General features: G+C 55.1%; 5 protein-coding genes across 5 annotated transcripts in view; 1 reads left to right on the forward strand and 4 right to left on the reverse strand.

Moving 5' to 3' along the window:
* Window positions 1-1,840, reverse strand: part of VOLCADRAFT_88690 (uncharacterized protein) — a gene marked incomplete at both ends in the record, with an annotated part of 4,311 nt that extends 2,471 nt beyond the window's left edge. The window contains 3 exons of the mRNA XM_002948349.1: window positions 100-170; window positions 981-1,063; window positions 1,543-1,840. Coding sequence (XP_002948395.1) covers window positions 100-170; window positions 981-1,063; window positions 1,543-1,840 — 452 coding nt within the window. The remainder of the gene's footprint in view (window positions 1-99; window positions 171-980; window positions 1,064-1,542) is intronic.
* Window positions 1,841-3,529: 1,689 nt separating this feature from the next.
* VOLCADRAFT_103858 (uncharacterized protein) lies at window positions 3,530-5,886 on the reverse strand. The gene is made up of 4 exons (XM_002948350.1): window positions 5,429-5,886; window positions 4,645-5,346; window positions 3,571-4,222; window positions 3,530-3,546 (listed from the first exon to the last, which is right to left on the reverse strand). The coding sequence occupies exons 2-3, from the start codon at window positions 4,963-4,965 to the stop codon at window positions 3,938-3,940; spliced, it is 606 nt and encodes a 201-aa protein (XP_002948396.1). The 5' UTR covers window positions 4,966-5,346; window positions 5,429-5,886; the 3' UTR covers window positions 3,530-3,546; window positions 3,571-3,937.
* A 1,290-nt stretch (window positions 5,887-7,176) lies between these two features.
* VOLCADRAFT_88692 (uncharacterized protein) lies at window positions 7,177-10,074 on the reverse strand (the record flags this gene model as incomplete). The annotated part of the gene is made up of 4 exons (XM_002948351.1): window positions 7,177-7,272; window positions 7,864-8,429; window positions 9,210-9,413; window positions 9,996-10,074. 4 exons carry the CDS (start codon window positions 10,072-10,074, stop codon window positions 7,177-7,179), a joined length of 945 nt encoding a protein of 314 aa, XP_002948397.1.
* A 285-nt stretch (window positions 10,075-10,359) lies between these two features.
* On the reverse strand, window positions 10,360-14,276 carry VOLCADRAFT_88693 (uncharacterized protein; the record flags this gene model as incomplete). The annotated part of the gene is made up of 6 exons (XM_002948352.1): window positions 10,360-10,528; window positions 10,764-10,933; window positions 11,190-11,312; window positions 11,495-11,590; window positions 12,593-12,622; window positions 14,274-14,276. The coding sequence occupies 6 exons, from the start codon at window positions 14,274-14,276 to the stop codon at window positions 10,360-10,362; spliced, it is 591 nt and encodes a 196-aa protein (XP_002948398.1).
* A 541-nt stretch (window positions 14,277-14,817) lies between these two features.
* VOLCADRAFT_88694 (uncharacterized protein) lies at window positions 14,818-17,098 on the forward strand (the record flags this gene model as incomplete). Its single annotated transcript, XM_002948199.1, has 4 exons — window positions 14,818-14,853; window positions 15,227-15,904; window positions 16,133-16,413; window positions 16,834-17,098. The coding sequence occupies 4 exons, from the start codon at window positions 14,818-14,820 to the stop codon at window positions 17,096-17,098; spliced, it is 1,260 nt and encodes a 419-aa protein (XP_002948245.1).
* Window positions 17,099-19,479: the final 2,381 nt, after the last annotated feature.

Raw genomic sequence — 19,479 nt, forward strand, 5'->3', positions numbered from 1 at the left:
CCTTCCTCCTTGAGCTCCCCCCTTCCCTTCTTCCCGCCCTCCCTCAACCAAACCCCACCTTGCCTTTCCCTCCTCCCCCATACATACATACATACGCACCTAAATCCTCCGCTGATAAGGTAGATAGCCACCCCTCGGGCCTGGAGGGCGGTGATGAGCTCCTTGATGCCCTGGGGGGGAAGGGGGGGAGGGGGGGGAGGGGGGAGGACCTAAACCACCTATCCGGCTGCACGTATGTCTGTTTGTCTGTCCCTCCGACAATCACCAGAGGCTCCCTCCCTCAAGTCTAGCGCCCCATCCACCACCACAGCAGCCGGCAACCCCACACCCCCAAATCCAACACCCCCAATCCCTCCCCCCTTTTTCAGTCCGCCCTCATGCCCGCCTGTCCCGGCCTCGCATCCCCTCCTTCCCCAAACGCACACACAGTACATACACACACACACATACATACATACATACATACATACATACATACATACATACATACATACATACATACATACATACATACATACATACACACACACCGGCGCCAGTCTAGACGCGGGCGGGTGTGCCGCAATGAAGTTCTTGATATCCCGGGGGGCGCAGTTGATGATGGCCAATCGCTCATCCAGCGCGCGCTCCAGGGAGAGGGAGCCGTCCATGGCCTGAGCGGGTTTGGGGGTTAAGGGGTTGGGGAATGGGGGGTATGGGATCACTCATATGTCGACGCGCGACTTGCAAAGCGGGGGTTGAGGGAGTGGGGAGCAGAGCCCGGTGGGGAAGGCCGTTGTTTAGGAGGGACCGGAGTTGTGGCTATGCTGGTGGTGGGTGGGGTGGGAGGTTCCACCTGTTCCCTTTCCCACCCAAGGGGAGGAGGAGTGGGAGGCGCTTGGAGAGGGGCTCCCTCCCCCTTTGCCTCCCTCCCCCTTTGCCTCCCTCTCCTTTTGCCTCCCCCCCTCCCTCTTCTCTCGGGCCCCAATCAGCACACCCACCTTGTTGGTGAGCTCCTGCACCTGGTCCTTGACCCCCATGAACTCGGCCAGTAGGTCGAGGGAGTCATTGACGGTGATGGTGCCTTTGGGGGTAGGTGGGGGGAGGGAGGGGAGGGAAGGGAGGGAAGAGGGCGGTCGTGTACGTGTGTGTGTGTGTGTGTGTGTGTGTGTGGAGAGGGGGAGCAGAGGGAGGGGAGCAGAGGGAGGGGAGCGGAAAAAAGGGGAGAAAGGGGGTTATGCGTTTGGATGATGCTGGTAGGGGTTTGCATAGAGTGGAGTGGAGGGGTGAGCGGCGATGCCAAGAGTGGATTGTGGTCTTTGTGCAGGTCGTGAAGGCCCCCTAACCGCCAGGAGGGGAGAAGGAGTGATGACAAGACTGGCGACGGAGATACATCCTAATTCCATGCAAGTGCAATTCTATTTCCTCCTTCTTCTGCCGGCAGTAGTGCATGCTGAGGTTACGTTATGACCCGACCTGGAAATTGCTCAATCGAATGTTTTCCTTGGTATCGGCAAAAGTGCACACAGAGCTGGCGCGTTGGGCACCGGCAGAGTTACTCACAGTCGACATCAAAGCAAACAGCGTCTACTCGACGCCAAATTGACAATACGCGGTCAGACGGGGCGGTCTTTGGCGCGTATGTCTTTGCGCCAATTTTGTTGTCGTCAGATGACCGCACAACTAAATTGCTCCCATTAGACTTTTTGGAGTGCGGCTTAGGAAAATAAGCATCAGACAGCTTGCGCTGCTGCTGGAAGCATGCTTTCGGATGTTGTCGAGTCCTAAGAGGAGCGCTGACCCAACGCTTCTTTGCATGGACTGGGCATTGGAGGTCAACCTGCCGCACGTGAAGCTGCATTTTACTAACTCGATTGGCGAATTAGCGCAGCACAACAACTGTATAATGGCAAGATGCGACGATGCTAGGCAAACGACATCGACGTGACGCGCTACCAAGGAAACGATGCGAAGTTCCAGTAAATCCAAAAGGCCGAACAATATACGTTTTAGGGCTTCCAGCTTGGGGTGCCGAACAGTGCGCGGTACGGCATGGCTTCAATGCATACTTCTGTACAAATCACCGGTTGCAACAGCACCAAGAACGTAATCCTAAGTTGAGAGATACGAAATGGAGAGATATGGAACGAACGAGAGATTGCTTGAGCATTGCAGAGGGCTGAACACAACGAGCGACCAACGAACGACTAACGAGCAACTGAACGAACGCCAAAACACCTAACTGGGTCACCCAAGCCCAGAACGACCCTTATGATGTTATTATTCTCAACATAACGACTTCATCAGCAACTGCAGCTAACCTAATCGTCAGCTGCAGCCTGAAATGGTGAAATAGCAGCTGCGACAAATAGCAGGAGCAGCTGCCAGGTCCTCGGGGCAGCCACGATGTTTGGCACGGCCTCCATAAACCGAGCCTGGGGGGAATGCGTTCTGGTGAGCTTGACCTGTGTCGACCTCTTTGATGTGGACCTGCTGCCCCCACAGATGCATAGGGATAGTGGACCTATTTAGCGGTATCGTGGGCTCAGGCCACCACTGCACTTCCTTGGCTTGAGGACTTGGCCCCTATACACACGACTGCACATGCGCTCCAAGTGCGGTGACGATCCTTTGGTCGGCGCCGGCTTCATACACTTCCTGAACTGACCAGGCAACACAGTGAATATCCGTCATGCATGGCGAGTCGGTTTTTCCAGTTCTGTCACTATATGTATGATCGAACTACGGCAGCTCCTGTACGGTGCCGTGTTTGAGGAAGGAAATTTGGAAGCTGTGAAGCGATGACAAATATCTATCTCATGCCGTCATGCGCAGCAGCCCCACGGCCTTTGGCGCTTCCCGGTGTGTATGGAATCCTTCACGTTAAAGGAGTCGGCCACACACATGACGAAGTTGGGAAGTGCAAATGGAAGTCCGTTGTTAAGCCTGAACTTGGTGGGTTGCCGACAAACGACACACAGCTGCAAATTCAAATCGGCGCCACATCATCACAAAACGGCAAGGTGGCAAACGTTCTGCAGCTGTCACTTATCTGTGTGCCTCTTGCAAAATTAACTATTGTTATCCATATTCATACAGACAATATTGTGAGCCCTTTGAGAGCAATCGCCAATGGCTCTCATGGCTTTGTGCTTGGAACCGCCTTTGTCGGCTTCGGTGCGCTTGAGCCCAGTAGACACGTGCACCCGAAGCATACAAGTAGTAGCACGTGTGTTCAGGTGACTGGCGATGTCAAGACCATACACCATTTCTTCATGTGGAAAGCCCTCGCTCATGTTGCTGGACTAAAGTGTAGGTCGTGGCCGCCAGTATGATGTGTGAAATAGGGGGGTAGGAGAAGGTAGGCACAGGCTGGTGTATGTGGCCGTAAGGGCCCGAGACGAATCCCTTCAAAAGGAGGGGAATGTAGCAGCAGCTGGTACACAGTATGGCACCTTGAACAAAAACGCGAATGGCTGCATTATGATCCCCTCCACTGCTGCGCCTCCACTGCTGCGCCTCCACTTCACTCCAATCAGGCCATCTGTGAGTGCGTGTGTGTGTTACACATTACATTACACATTACATTACATGGTCTTAGGTGCATTCCCGTACTACCTGCAAACCACCCAATACGAGCCAAGGGCTCAAGGGCTGCCAGGTCGCCTAAAAGCACCATCCTACCTCGCACTTCAGACAAAGCAAGTGATAGAGGAGACTAACGACCAATGGGAACGATAGAGTTGTGGTGGGACCACATACGTTCCAGGATCCTTGCCAGACGTTCAGGTTCCCACTTCCCAAGCAGGCATCTATCGTAAACCCTCCCCATCATCCCCTTGCAGCTCCCCGCCGTCTTCAATCTTCCTGTCCCTCACAGAAATTCGCTTCTGTTTATTTGCTTTGCTTAATACGCACATCTGCTACTATTGTAGACCCCCCTGGCTCGTCCCAACAGCTAACTCGGCGCTATGCTCTCAATCCAGGCATGAACAGCGACAGCGTTTTCATCCCTCAAACAAAAATTTTTTCGGGTCTTGGCCCGGCTCATGGCCTCCTCCCAGTCCACCGGGCAGCCCTCGGCGTGCAGCCACTGAAGGACCTTTACGGTACTGCCATGGCACCTGTCGTACACTGCTCGGCTGAAGACGCCGGGGCCCCAGGGGCAGCCTAGCCGCCTCAGGCAACACAGAATGACCAGGTCGTGACAGTGTGCTGCCGTTACGTAAAGCTCACCATCGTCCTGCAACATCGCAACGAGCGAGGTGTATTAATCTGGTTCCCGAGAAAACAGCCGTAATAGATGGCGGCTGAAAAGGCGTCTCGAGATGCTGGAAATGTGCTCCCAGCATGTGTATGAATTGACTGTGTGCGCCAGAGTGTATGATCACCACTACATTCCGACTACATAAATGCAGACCATCAGACAGTCAAATGGAAACCTAGTGACAGGTCCTTTACCATCCTGTCCAGAGGTCAGCAGCAGAAATGATGCAGACCGGATGAAAGCCAAGAATGAGAGGTCCTTCACATCGCAATCGGCCAAGACGCCAGCAGACGCCAGACAGTGCGTGGCATACGTTCAGTGATGAGCAGTAGAGCTGAGCAGCACCAACAGCACGCATCAAGAACATGCACCCAAACTCATGCAAGCGAGCCACTCACCCCCATGGGGACGCCCCGGGCCACAAGCCACTCCAATACTGCTGGACTGCCTGCCGTCACCGCTGCATTAAGGAGCTTCTCTCCACTCCAGGGCAAGTCTACCTCATTTAGCAGCCATTCCACGACCTCCACACTACCAAACGATGTTGCATAACTCAACACAGCCTGGCGGCGCTGCTGCTCGAGCTCCTGGATGTGCTTCCGAACAACACCTGCACCCATCCATTTAAGAATGTGCAGGTGACCTCCCTCAACTGCAGCCTGCGCAGTCCACCCATCAAGCCGCCAGCCCAAGGTCACCAGCTCGACCAGCAGCACCATGTTGCCGGCACGGGCTGCTTTTACCACAGCCTCCTTCGTGCGTTCTGGAAGCCAGTCCCTCCCCGCTCGCAAGTAGCGTATCAGGGGCAGGCTATCAACACGTACGGCGCTGATGAAGATATCTACTACGACATCCTCTTCCTCTACTTCCACAAGCAGCCGCTGTGCCCGCTCCACAGCATCCGGAAGGCTGGCAATGGCATCCCAATCGAAGTACTGATCGCCATCGAGGCGGCAGCCTTGAGCCTGCAGCCACTCCACCTTGGCCCGCCAGTCGGGGGTGGGGCTCACCAGGGCTTCCGCAAGGGTGTCGCCGGTTAGCAGCCTGCTGGCATCGTTGCCACTATCACCGCCATACCTCAGGAAGGTCTGGTGTAGATCCTGCAATGCCACCAGGTCGAAGCCATGTGCAGCTTCCTTGACAATATGGGGCATCAACGACCATAGGACTCTCGACACTGACCCGTATTCTAGCTCAAATCGCTGAAGGAGCCAGTGTGTGAGGCCCACATGGCCACCGCGGGCGGCACCAAAAAGACCCATCCAGTGTTCCAACGGAATACCGTCCTCCAGGAGCCCCTCACACACAAACTGATGACCGTCATAGGCGGCTGCCATAAATGCATGGGAACCAGCATTCCGTAGCTCTCGAAAATAAAGCTCCTGTTGCAGTAGCCACCGGACCGTTTCCAGATGGCCACTTCGGGCAGCTGCTGCTGCCGCTTTCTCAGAAAAGAAGAAGCAGTCTTCTTCCTGCAGCCACTGGCACATCTCAAGATTGCCACCCTCGGTTGCTGCGTAGAAGACCTCCCAGGAGAGCTGGAAGCCCGCTGTCTTGACGGCGACCTGCAGGTTGGCCAGGCTGCCGCTGCAGGCCGTCAGGATTACAAGCTCTCGGCGCTTACTTCGTGTGAAGTTGTGAACTGCTTCCGGGCGGCTCCAGTGCCTGTTGAACGCGTGATGGGGTACGGGCTGCGACAACCGGATAGCGACTTTTTCCTGAAACTGGCTCGCCATAGCCTTATTGATTTCCTTGACGGTACATACCACCTCGTTTGGATGCAGGAAGCTAACAACACGCTCGACAAGGTCCGCCGTTAAACTATCCCAACTGTGACCTTCGTCAGGATTCATGTTTTCAGTCTAAAAAAGAAAAAGCCAAGTAGACAAGGTCGATTATTTCACCGTCTGAGATAGTGACGTTTTGACGTTTTTGTGTTACAAGCTTTCGAGCTTGTACGGTCCAAACGAGCCAAGAGGCTCATGAACCGCCGAACTGGAAACAAGAACATATAAAGGTAGTAAATTAACCTTACTGCAAAAACATATTTAATCAGAGAGAGATAGTGGTCTTTAAAGCAGTACGCGGTTGGTTATATTAGCAAACCGTCTGTAACAGACACTGTGCATCAGCACACTGAGTGTCCAGCTAGATCGGGCCAGGGCGCATGCCTGAAACAGGCGATAAAAGCCCAGGACGGGCGTATAAGAAAGGCGAAGCATAGCCTTACCAAGGAAAAAAGCCACCTGACAAAACCGGATGCGAGCCTTCGCCCCAGAAAAGCCAAACGGACCTCCAAGACGCAAAACGCCCAGTCCCCCACCAGTACCCAGAAGCCCTATTGAACGCACGAGATCTCCCCCCGGAGAGACGGGAACGCAGCTACCTACCATACGAGACGGACCCGCGAAGCACGTCGAGCCTTTCACACAGACCGACGAGGGCGACTAAATTCAAACACACAAAGGGCGAAGTATAAGCCCTCAGACCAAAGACCGACAAAAATATCCTAACTGTGCCCTTTATTTGGGGGTTTTCCATTTGGGATTTAACGTTACGGAAGCATGCCATACATTGTACCATCGGTACGCGGTACATAACCTCTCCTCTAAAGTCCCTTTCAACCAGGAGTAATCGCTCGTAACCCGAAGTAACATTGTCTTTGAGACGTGAATCTCCTTGCCTGCCCACAATCGCTCCAAACCCTGTACGACCTGCCCTTCTGCCCGGACCTTGCTCCAGTCGAACCAGGGTAAGTTGTACCTCAACATGGCTGTCACGGCTGCCACATCCATGCTTCACTGTCCATTGCCCGCTTCCGAAACTTTCTGTTAATAACGACAGAAATTTACGCCGGACTGGCTAAAAGGGTACCTGAGATGCGTATTTCGCGTAATAATACGCCGGTGTAATTTAGCGTAACATTAGGGTTACGGTAGCAACACTGGGCCTGGGCTGCTTGCCAGCTGTTCTCGGTCCTGGTGCAGCCCGATGAAAACGATGCGGTTCACTCGCTTCTCTCCATCCTGTGCAGGCGCCCCTTTAGTGCGCCTGTGTCCACTCATCATTTTCTGTTTTTCATTCGGCTTCTTATGTCGACTAGGGGTTAAGCTTTCCAACCCCGGTGCAGCCACTTGACTCCCGTTTGATTCGCCGAAGAATGCCGCCACGTTTGGAGTACAGACTTGCTATTGTGGATAGCTGTGAGATGGTGTCTGTTGTTAGACCCATCAAGGCGTCGTGCTAGCCATGCGGCATCACTGGATTTGCGTCCAGCATCACGGTCTGAATCATGTCCACCGCGGGGGCCCCCGGCCAGCCCAAGCGACGATGTCTCAGTGCGCGCTGATCATGCCTGCACCTAACCACGAACTCACGCATTCTCTCTGCATCATATGCTGCTCGGGCACGACGTTTGGCACGGTTCATTGCGTTACGTGCCTTGCAGAACGCTTCCCACAAGGGGCCTGACTTATTCTCGACCCTGCCAGGGCCAAGCCGCACCCTGCAAGCAAGCATGTGTTGCCGGGCGCTTTGGCATTCCTCATTCCACCATAATGCACCCCCCCCGCTTGCATACCCTCAGGCCTGCGACCCGCAAATACTCGAATCAGCACCTTCCGCAGGAGGGTACTAATGTGCTCCACCGACTCCGTGCTGTTGCAGGCCCCATTCGATAGGTCCGTGATCACCCCATTTAGTGCATGCATGACCTGGGATCCATCAGTGAACAGAGCAGCATAGTCACGATAACGGGAAATCTCAAACACTGCTCGCTTCTTTTGGCAGCACCCTTTGGCACTCGTTCCAGTTCCTCCTACAGCTAGACCAAGCACTAGCGTCACTGGACGGTGGTCAGTCGGGAACCAACCATCTGGCGCGAGCAGCTCGCCCACTCGCATCCAATAGGCATGACGGAGAACACCGGCCGAACCTACAAAAAGATCGATCATGCTCCCACCTGCTTCACCCTTGGGGAAGGTCAGACGACCCTCTAAATCCCCAGAAACACGGCCATTTAATACCAGCAGCCCTTGTGATCGGCACAGGGCGCCCAACTGGTGCCCAGCGAAATTGCAGACGAGGTCTTCACTCCTACGTCCGGGCACGTCTGTGTAGCCCTGAGGGTCCGCGTCCCCCGGCAAGCCCATGAACTCCTGCAGTGCCGTCAGTTGGTCTAAATCTGGAACATCACTAACATACCCGGGCAGGTCAGCAGGTGAGGACTGGTGCTTTGTATGCTGTGCACTAGATAGACGGGCATTTAGATCACCGGCAAGCATCACATCCTCCCCCGGCTGCCGGAGCTCAGAAATATCTTGTTGGACTCTCGCGAAAGCAGCTTCTGCTGCTGCTGCTCGCTGTGCATTAGTTGCACCTCCGGCTGGGTACACTCTGGAAGTTTCAGGTGCAAGGTAACAGGCCCCCACCAGGAGGCTGTTTCCTGACAGGAGGTTGACACGTATCCACAGGACCTCACAGCCTGCAAGACTGTTGTTTTTCCGGACAATGGTAACCCCATGGGAGGCGGTATCACGCACGTGAAGAGCAACACCACCATAGTCAGCGCGTACGGCGTCTCCTGACCTCTGCACCCGCATCAGGCGGAAACCTTCAAGGGACACGTCACTGTCTGGCACTGCATCCGTTAGGTGTGCTTCGGTAACAATGACGAGATCATGACTCGTCACAAAAGACTTAATTCCGGCACGGTCAAGCTTAAAACCTCCTGCCTCCAACAACCCATGGACATTCCACAACAAAACCTTCAACCCTCTTGGCCCTCGGCTTGCGTTATCCTAGTCATCCACTTCAGCGGGCAGGCCTGCAAACCGGTTAGCACTAGTGGGCTTGCCAGCCTGGTCATGAGGTCGGTTATCAGCTCTGCTGCTGGGCCCTGCACGTCCCTCCCTGCTTCTAGTTGTTCCCTCATCGACCCCCAGACCTTGCTGGCCAGTCCCACCATGGCCAACTCGATCCTGGTCCTTGGCACTTCTCCGCCCTGAGGTGGTAACGAAGCCGTCGATATCCATGGTGTGGCCGGCGGCAGAGCTGGTCCTCGGGTCACGAGGTGCTGGCGCCTGGTTTTGGGACCGGTCGAGCCTACTAGGTGATGCTGAGTACATGAGCCCGTATACTGGCTCTGTCTGTGGTTGACTGCTTCCTCCTCCGTAGAGGTAGCGGAAAGGGAAGAGTGAAAGCCTGCCTCGTTCGTGGCAGTTCGTGAGTTCGTGGCAGGCAAGGATGGCAGGCTGATGTGCTGATGCGGATTGGAGCATGTCGCCCGCAGGATAACCCTGACTTCCATTTTCCTAGGATGTATTCCTGAGCTGGCACATGGGGGCTTCAGCGGCCGCGTGGTCTCGGCCGCAAGGTGATAACTTGATTGTACTTTTCTTGCCCATACACTTGGCACCTTGATGTCGTATTATGTTGGCGACCCATGAGGTTCGGATTCCAGGTCGATTATTCATATTCGTACACCTAGTACGATGCAAGCACATCATCGGTGCATCGGTGTAAGTCTTCACATCCGTACACGCACAGGGCCTGGATCTGGTGCCATACCAAACACATTTACAAACGCCTGTTAAACACACCAGCACACACAAACAAAGCTTTTGACGTATGAAGCCGAATGAGAAGCCGAATAGGATAGGTGAACAAAGGCGCACTGAAGGGGCGCCTGGACAGAGGCTGAGAACCTGTGGGCAAGGGCGCTGCCGGGGCAGACGCACATGCACCCCACCATCCGAAAATTTCCCACAGCGGTTTAGCAGGATGTGCCATTGCCCTAGGACCTTAGGGTTTAGCTCATCCGCATGCATATGTGCTCCTACCTATGCGTCATTCATGCCACACTTAAAGTGGGAAGAAACGAGGCCACATAGCCCTGCGTACCAAACCAAACATGTGACTGGCGCACATTAAATCGGGCCCCGTCGTACACTAGCGCAGACGAGGCCGCGGACACATTATGACGTGATAGGCTCCCCCACCTACATCGGGGAAACACCGTCCATTCCTCACGTCAGGTCGTAGTAATGTCCTATGTTATTAAACAACGAATTGCCCCCGAGCATATACTACATTTACTACATTTACTAAATCTGTTAGTCTGCCAGGCACGCCGTGAAGCTGCTCGCCAGCTGTTTTCGGTCCAGGTGCCGCCCAATGAAAACGATGCGGTTCACTCGCTTCTCCCCATCCCGCCAGGGCTTGCCGACACCCTCACTGCTGCTGGCGAAGCCCATCAGCATGTGGACACCCTGGAACACCAATCTGCATGGCGCGAGACAGTGACGTGCACCGTTCGTGGGAACTGTGGGGTGGTGTTGCCCTTGGGCATTGCGTGGTGTAGTGGCGAGAGTACTGAGTACCCCCAGGTCGTGGTACTGGTACTTAGACACGCAGATGGCTATTATGTAGACAGCCGCTGCTTGCAGCATTTAGTGCAATGACCAAAATAGCCTATATAGGACAAGTTTAATAATTTTTGCAACTATGTGTTACCCACTTGTCTGCTGTGCCCTTGATAGCGAGGATGCCCTTGCTGCGGAAGATGTCCGTGCCCTTCTCGCGCAGGATGGCGCCGAGCCAGCTGTCCAGCTTTTTCTTGTCCATTTCGCCCTCCAGCTCGAGGCCCACGCTGGTAACAGAGGAGTCATGCTGGTGCTCGCCATCCGACTGCATGGATGTCCATACGCGGGAACATTCACAGTGTGCATGGTTTCAGGGTGCCGTACTTCAGCACTTGAACTGCCATGCATAACTTCGTGTGGATGCTATGCAGGTGGGGTGTTCAAGTACATGTCGCCAAGTGACTACGGTGCTGTTTAAGGATGCATGCAAAGCGCTATTATGACTGGACATAAACGTCAAATCCTTAGACTCAACGTCAATTCTTAGACTCAACGTCAATTCTTAGAGCTCGGTCGCTCACCTCCAGAAAGGTCGGCTCGCCCTCCAAGATTCGCTCCAACGAGAACGCCTTGATCTCCAGTATGCGCTCCAGGGGGGCGTTGCCTTGCACCGTCTCAATAATGTCGGCTGACGAATTGATGGCCTGTGACACCATCAGCACGGCGGTATACATAGGGCAGTGTGTATGTGCCAATTGAAGGAGTGCATACAGTGAAACGAGGAACGAGAACTCAACACTAGAAAATAGCCTCATGACGTTGCGTCGGCAGCTGACTATCTGGCTCGCTCGACAACTATCCCTCAACCAAGTGATTGCGTTCGCACCTTGATGCGCTTGACGACCTCCTGCTTCTCCTCGGCGGACACCAGGTCGGCCTTGTTAAGCAGCACCTTGTCGGCGAACGCCAGCTGCTCTACCGCCTGCAAAGCAAGATAGTAGGAAGGCGGACGGGGGTAGCCGTGAGTAGCTTTACGAGCCACTATGTATGTTGTTACAGGTGGTAAAGCTTCACCAGCGGCCCCCTTTCCCGAGGCAGTCCCTGCTCTCCCCTGCGAGAGGGACACCCTAATCCGTTCATCCCATCCGATTTCAGAATGTATTCGTTGGGTTCAGCAACTCACCACCAGCATCCAACCAAATCTAGCGGATCAACCGCGCCTCAACTTAGTTCCTGGTCAGCTCGCAAGTTGATATTATCACGTCCTACACCGTCCGCAAGATGGGGGGCCACCTCCCAATTCAACACTCCTCAAACACCCGAGGAGTCGGCAGGCGAATTTGAATCCGAATGGCCTGCTTACCCATTGTTCATCTCCAGGATGTTCTCCTGTGAGTTGTAAACGATGCCATCGTCGATACCAATTTCGCCAAATTCGCTTTCGATTACGGCGATTTTGCGGCCATGCTTCTCTTTCAAAATACGGTTGATTAGGTTCGTCTTTCCGCTTCCCAAGAAGCCAGTAACGACGATGACCGGGATACGCTGCGCGTCAACGTCCTGTGGCGACGGCATTTTGAAAGATGATTGGAATTTCATTCACAAGGAAGGCCTGGCCGAAATACAACACTTAGTACCTTGAAATGTTAAATTATTCATATTATTTATTCTTAAATGTAAAACAGCGAGGCAATGTAGTATGTTTTGGGACATACTAACTGAAAGCCGTTTGTCGCCGTCTGTATGGACGTGTGAGTTGACAAATTGTCAGACAGTTGTTGTTTCTCTAATTAATTTTCAGCACTTGTTGCGCATTCCTGGTCAGAACTATAACAAGCACATTTTACGCTACAAAATATCGGCAGGTTTGTGCGAGAGGATAACTTTTTCCTTAACTTAATCCGTAACAGTCAGTTGAGTCTTCGAGACCTTCAAAATTTTTGTCGGTCTTTTGGCCCAAGAGAATTTTTCCGGTTGTCTCTACCGGCGGCTCGGACATCTTCATCGTGGAGTTCTGCGATGGGGGTGATGGGAGCGGGGTTGACGACGGGGGCGATGGGGACGGGATCGTGTGTTGTAAAAGGAGACGCGTGGACGTGCTCCGGGATCTCAGCGGACCGCGAACGGGAGCGGTCGCGGTTGCTGGTGGATGTCGAAGGAACGAGGGCGCACGCAGTCAATTCATACACATGCGGGGAGCACATTTCCAGCATCTCGAGAGGCCTTTTCAGCCGCCATCTATTACGGCTGTTTTCTCGGTTCATACACCTCGCTCGTTGCGATGTTGCAGGATGATGGTGAGCTTTACATAACGGCAGCACACGCAGTGTACGACAGGCGCCATGGCAGTACCCTAGAGGTTCTTCAGTGGCTGCACGCCGAGGGCTGCCCGGTGGACTGGGAGGAGGCCATGAGCCGGGCCAAGACCCGAAAAAATCATTATTTGAGGGATGAAAACGCTGTCGCTGTTCATGCCTGGATTGAGAGCATATCGCCGAGTTAGCTGTTGGGACGAGCCAGGGGGGTCTACAATAGTAGCAGATGTGCGTATTAAGCAAAGCAAATAAACAGAAGCGAATTTCTGTGAGGGACAGGAAGATTGAAGACGGCGGGGAGCTGCAAGGGGATGATGGGGAGGGTTTACGATAGATGCCTGCTTGGGAAGTGGGAACCTGAACGTCTGGCAAGGATCCTGGAACGTATGTGGTCCCACCACAACTCTATCGTTCCCATTGGTCGTTAGTCTCCTCTATCACTTGCTTTGTCTGAAGTGCTTATAGGCGACCTGGCAGCCCTTGAGCCCTTGGCTCATATTGGGTGGTTTGCAGGTACTCCCCGTAGTATGAGAATGCACCCACGACCATGTAACACACACACACACACACAGATGCCTGATTGGAGTGAAGTGGAGGCGCAGCAGTGGAGGGGCAGCAGTGGAGGGGATCATAATGCAACCATTCGCGTTTTTGTTCAAGGTGCCATACTGTGTACCAGCCGCTCCTACATTCCTCCCCCTTTGAAGGGATCCGTCTAGGACCCTTACGGCCACATTTATCACCAGCCTGTGCCTACCTTCGCCTACCCGCGGGCTGTGGGTGAACAGTCCACATCGTCTTTAAGGTTTTCAGGCACAGAGTCTTGCCACATAACCACAGCTACTTTATCGAGATGCTGATGAAGCACTTCGCGCGTATTTGTGGTTGTTCAAGGTGCCGTACTGGGTACCAGCTACTTAGGGTTTAAAGATATTTAAAGCGTATTGAGATTGCACAAGGCGAGGCACTGAACAAGGGGGGACAAGGACTTCGTCGTTCCTTGTTACGTGAAATTCCATGTCGCTCTGTGTGTCGCGTGCACGAAATATAACGCTTATGTTCATTAACTTAGTTAGCCCTCCTCAACCCGCAAACCGCCCGTCAACCCCATCCACTCAAAAGCCATCGGTAAGTTGACCTCATTGCCGGCGGCCCACGGAGTTCATTAATGAAGGAACCCCGTCCCTATCGAGCCCAGATAGATAGTCATCTCCAGATTTGGATCCCGAATTTCAAAAATCTAGTTGACCCACATCAGATTTGTGTCCTCACTATCTCACCCAGCCCCCTGGACCTTCCTTTTTCGCCTGCTCCTCTTCCTCCTCCACCATTACCATTACCACCTCTTACCATTGTGGTGACCCGAAGTTTCTGTCTCCTGGAGAGGGACTTCTCGGTGGCCCTCTTCCGCCGCCTCGCCTCATTTATGCTCTATGCAGCAAAGTATTCTCAGCCACCTCTGGCCTCCTGTCGCTGACAGTTGTGTGGTGGCGAATTGTTGACTTAGATGCGACGGAGTGAAGCGATCGGAGCCTCTAAGTCTGGTTCTGTGCGACTGTCGTACAACCGTATTCGAGTGGCCAGTATATCACGCTTCAGCTCCTTCGTTGCAGGCATTCTGCCTTTCACTCAGTAGAGCTTCAGCTCGTAGCTGACAGTTAAGGGCCGTGGCAGCCGGTCTCCCCGCTTCCCGTCTCTACCATCCTAAGCACGGTTAGCTTGACACTGTCAGCTTCGCCTCGTGACTTTCCACTTGACCCCTAATGCCTGGCCATGGTGCCTTTGTGCCGTTGCGGATATGGGCTGACCACTGCTTAGCGATGTTGCTAAAAGCCTGGCGGGAAGCTTGTACTCGGGCACGACCGCAACCCCCTCTCCTAGGTGCACAAACACGATGGCAGCACTCGGCGTCACGCCACCATCGGTCCAGGTAGCAGCAGCTTACCATTGGCAGCGTACTTGCTATGCTTGTACTTGCGTTGCTGTATTTCGATAGCGGGTCGTTTAGTCGCCGAACACATTCATCGGTCACCCTTACCGAACCTCTAAACGTATTCCTGTTGTTTAGGCATCAAAGGGAGGACCCTTGTTTGAAGAGTATGCCAGGTGCAAACGTGCTTCACCGCACGTGACGCGGTACCAGGGACCTTGCTTTTCCACTCCCCTTGTGCGCTGGTCCGTCAGCTGTCCAGGAAAAAGCGATCCTGAATGCAGCCCCATATGGTACACCTGGATGCCATACTCCCCCCGACTGAATGCGGTCCCCCCAAAACCCCTTTCCATGACGCAATCCACACACGCAGGTATGTAGCCACCGAGCCTCACTGGGCTCCAGCGACAAGGGCATTGACGCGCCCTTTCTGGAGCGGCTCTCCCGCCTAGCAGCCAGCGGCATCACCTGTTACGACATCGACGTCACTGCCACTGCCGACGGGCAGCTCGTAGTCGGCTACCCCAACCACATTATCACCGACCTCTGGGCTGCAGGCCGAGGCGCTGCTGCTGCCGCCGCCGCGGCGGCGGCCACGCAAGGCCAGCCATTTCAGGTGGACTCCGTTTCCCGGAGTGAGTATGTGGCGGCGGGTCTGGATCAGCGTCACCCGCTGCTGCAGGACGTGCTGAGGGTCTTTGCGGAGATGGTGTCGGAAGACGCGAAGAAGAGGAAGAGGAAGCGGGAAGAGGAGGAACAGCAGGGGGCCGCGGCGAAGGAGGAGGGACCTGAGGGCGGAGCGGGCGCTGGAGTAGGAGGGCAGGGGGATGGTGTGGGAGGAGGTGTTGCGGGAGAGACCGAGGCGGGAAAGCAGGGACAACAACAACAGCAAGAGGGGAAGGAGGGCGGGATGGAGGGCGCTTCGGGGCAGCAACAGCAGGAGCAACAGCTGCAGCAGGAGGGGAAGGAGGACAGGGCGCGTTCCAAGTCGGCGGAAGGGAAGCAGCAGCAGGAACAACAGCAGGAATCAGGCCAGGGCCGGAGGCTGCTGGTGCTGCAGGATAAAGGCGGCGGACAGGCCGCCGAGGGTCAGGACACCAGGAGCAGTAGTCGCAGCAGCAGTGGCGGCCAAGACGCCGGCGGCGGCGGTGGCGGCGGCGGCGGCGGCAGCGGTGGCGGCGGCGGCGGCGGCTCAGACTCCGTCAATAACGATAGTGATCGCGATGACAATGATCGTGGCAGTAGCAGTAGCGATGGGACTCCGCTGCTGCTGCTGGAGCTCAAGGACTCCGCATTAAGGCCCGATTTTGCGGAGCTGCTGCACAACCTCACCCGCGCACTTGGTATTCAGGGACATGTGGGTCTGTGGCTTCCGAGGCTGGAGCCCTTATCGCTGTCCTCTTCCTCTTCAGTGGGACGGCAGGAGGGATCAACAGCAGCAGCAGGAGGAGCAGCAACAGCAGCTGGCGATCAAAGCTATGTTGGGGTGGAGGCCGTGGGGAAGCACCTACAGCTGCTGGGCTCGGGGCTGCTGCGAGTACTGGGTCTTCCAGATACCCGGTGGGACTCAGGGTTTGTGTGTACCCATGTGTGTACATCTGCATCTGTGTGTGTGTTTAATTATCTCCGGAGCCGCCGCGAGGGCAATGCCGATGTCACGGTGGTACACGACTAACTTTACCTCAGCGATGTCCGCATGTGTATCTATGCAAAGCACTAGTTGGCAAGCCGGGTAGCTGAGACTGTGTGTCCGGGCAGTAACTTCCCTGCCTTATCTTCTGCATCTGTCTATGGGCGCATTTATCTCCGGCCGTTGACCCTTAACCCCCCCTGCCTGCCCTCGTTCGTCACTCAACACGTCCTGCCGCGCACCTGCACCCACCGCACGCATGGAACGACGTTCCAAACCCAATCACGTCCAATTTCATACATCCCCCGCATTCATTCATCCCTATATGCGTACGACATCTTTGGGCCGAGCATCAAGCACCCGGATGCCGCGCTGGCGGAGGTGGCGGCGGCGGCGGCGAAGGCGACGGCTAGACGGCCCGTGGTGGCGTGGGTAGTGGACTCGAAGGAGGACGCGACGCGGGCTGCGCACGCGGGTGTGGGCCGTATCGTGGCAAACGACCCGCGGGTCATGCAGAGCTGGCTGCGGTTCATATCCCATGCCTGTAGCGAAGGAGCGGGGATTGCGGCCGGGGTTGGTGCTACCGTGGCAAGCGGCGGCGGTGGCAGCAACTAGTGTACGAGGGTGAGGAGGGGTTGCGGCTACCGGGGTAGACTGAGGGGGGCTTGCAGAGAGCGAATGAAAAGCATGGTAGAGCGAACTTAGATAGAGCGTGCGTGAGGGAGGAAAGAGGGTGGGCATCCTTGTGCTTGGGGGTGAAATCCATTCGTGGCCGTTCCGATGGGATGGGGGAAATTGCGGCGGCTTCCACGTAACGAATGTGTGTGTGTGTGTGTTACATGGTTGGGGGGTGCGTGACCCCATACCTGTAAGACTACCCATACGAGCCGAAGGCCCAAGGGCAATACTACAACGCCTAAAAGCCACCCACATCAGCCCAGACTAGCGTCCAAAGGGGGTAATTGAGTTTCGGTGAGCCTACATACGTTCCAACATCCTCGCCAGACGTGCGGGTTCCCATTGCATGGCCTCCAACATGCTCTGTTGATGATCGAATCCCTCTTCAGCACGAATATCATTATAGGCTGGGCATTCCAATAACACGTGTTTTTCATCCTCAATTCTGCTATTAGTACCACAACAGTGGCAAAACCGCTGCCCCCTGGGGACATGGTACTTCTTGTCACCCTCGTCAACTTCTTAGTGGATCGCTCAGGTTCCACACCCACCACCGGCATCCAACGGAATCTGCCGGATCGACGGCGGCTCAACTCCATTCCTGGTCAGCTCGTGAGTCAACTTTATCCCAGATCTCCACCGTCCATCGACTAGGGGCACATTAACTTTCACCATTGGAAGGATTTTCGACCCTGACAGGTCTCAATCCCGGGACCAGTATGTATGGAATTCCAAGCACCAGGATGCCATTCCTGTTGGGTCGGAGGCCCGCGCTGGATCGTCTAAAGTGACAGACTGCCGATTAGTAGCTCCTGGTCCCGGGAGCCCTGCAGGTGCTCTGGGTGCTCGGTTTCGGGCTGGGGTCTAACACCTTCTTCGGAGCGTTACGGAGCTATAAAGGGCGCCGCCGTCTTAAACCTTCTCTCGGCGTTTGTAAGTCTACCGACCAGGGACCCGGTAGCTGGCCGGGGTGATGATCAAAGGGCTCCTCCGCCCATCAATGCGCGTATGTACCGCAAAGGAATGTGATATCACGGGCGCCATGGCCCTTCTCCCCACATAAATTGAGTAGCATGTATGGATTATGGATTACATGCTGGTGTTGAAGGAATGGACGTTGTATAAGTGCTCCCCGTGTTGTGTGGCGCGCGACAAGTACTGTAATGGGAGGGTGCAACGGATGGGCAGTAACAATAACGACTAGTGTTGCAGTTCTGGAGTATAAGTAGCTTGGAGGAAGGCGCACAAGCAAGAGAGGACTCAAGGCGCAACCAACCAGTCATGCACTTTTTGGGACACCCACTCACCCACCCACCACACGCCCGCCCCTGTACTCGGGGAGGAGCAATTCCATATCGGTTGCTAGAAGGGCAGGGCCTAGGACAGGGTCGGAGAAAAGCTTACAGGAGCTAGGACCTGAGTCGCTGCAAGGTACGCCAGCAGGCCATCATCGTCACCAGTATAGCGCTGCAGCTCCTAGGGAGTACTGCTCTAGGAAAGGGCGTGCAGGTCCTCCTTGAGAGAGGTGGCCTCGACGGTCTCGGCGGTCTGGATGGTAGGCGGCTGGCAGAGGTTAAGGCCTGACTTCTGCTCCCGGCCGACCCGGGTTCAAATCTGCCTGCCGGCTCCTCGGGTGTCTGAGGAGTGATGAAATGGGAGGTGGCCCCCCATCTTATGGACGGTGTAGGACGTGATAATATCAACTTGCGAGCTGACCAGGAACTAAGTTGATGCGCCGTTGATCCGCTAGATTTGGTTGGATGCTGGTGGTGAGTTGCCGAACCCAACGAATACATTCTGAAGTCGGATGGGGTGACGGATTAGGGTGCCCCTCTAGCAGGGGAGAGCAAGGACTGCCCCGGGAAAGGGGGCCGCTGGCGAAGTTAACCACCCTGTAACAACATACTATATGGCGAAACTCAACCCCTGTGGGGTTACGCCCTTTGTAGGTGCCCCACCTCCATCAGGTGCTCCACTACCCACCCACATGGCCAGGGGCCCGCAGGTGAAAGGCGCCGCTGCTGGAACTGTTTCCGATTCGCAAAGTACCTCATGTGCTGCTTAATTTACCTAAACACGGCACAATTTGGAGATTTACAGCTAACTGAGTCCGCTGGTGCCCCGTGTTTGGGAGGAGGTAGTCAGTGATTGATGGCCGGGAGCCGGGAGGAGCGTGTGTCAGGGGCATGGACTGGCTGCTGCCAGTAGAGTAGCCCTCCTCATCTGCGGGGTCCGTCCGCGTGAAGTACTGCTTCGGGGTGGTGTCGACGACTTATTGTTGGTTACGATGGGATGGCCTGCCTGACAGACATCCCTGG

This window comes from Volvox carteri (genome assembly GCF_000143455.1).
Source record: "Volvox carteri f. nagariensis unplaced genomic scaffold VOLCAscaffold_9, whole genome shotgun sequence".
NCBI classification, from domain to species: Eukaryota; Viridiplantae; Chlorophyta; class Chlorophyceae; order Chlamydomonadales; family Volvocaceae; genus Volvox; species Volvox carteri.

Coding starts and splice junctions, on each gene's coding strand:
- VOLCADRAFT_103858 (XM_002948350.1), bottom strand. CDS start 4,965: ATGGTGCTGCTGGTCGAGCTGGTGACCTTGGGCTGGCGGCTTGATGGG. Junction 4,223..4,644: donor CCCGGGGCGTCCCCATGGGG/GTGAGTGGCTCG, acceptor GCGATGTTGCAG/GACGATGGTGAGCTTTACGT.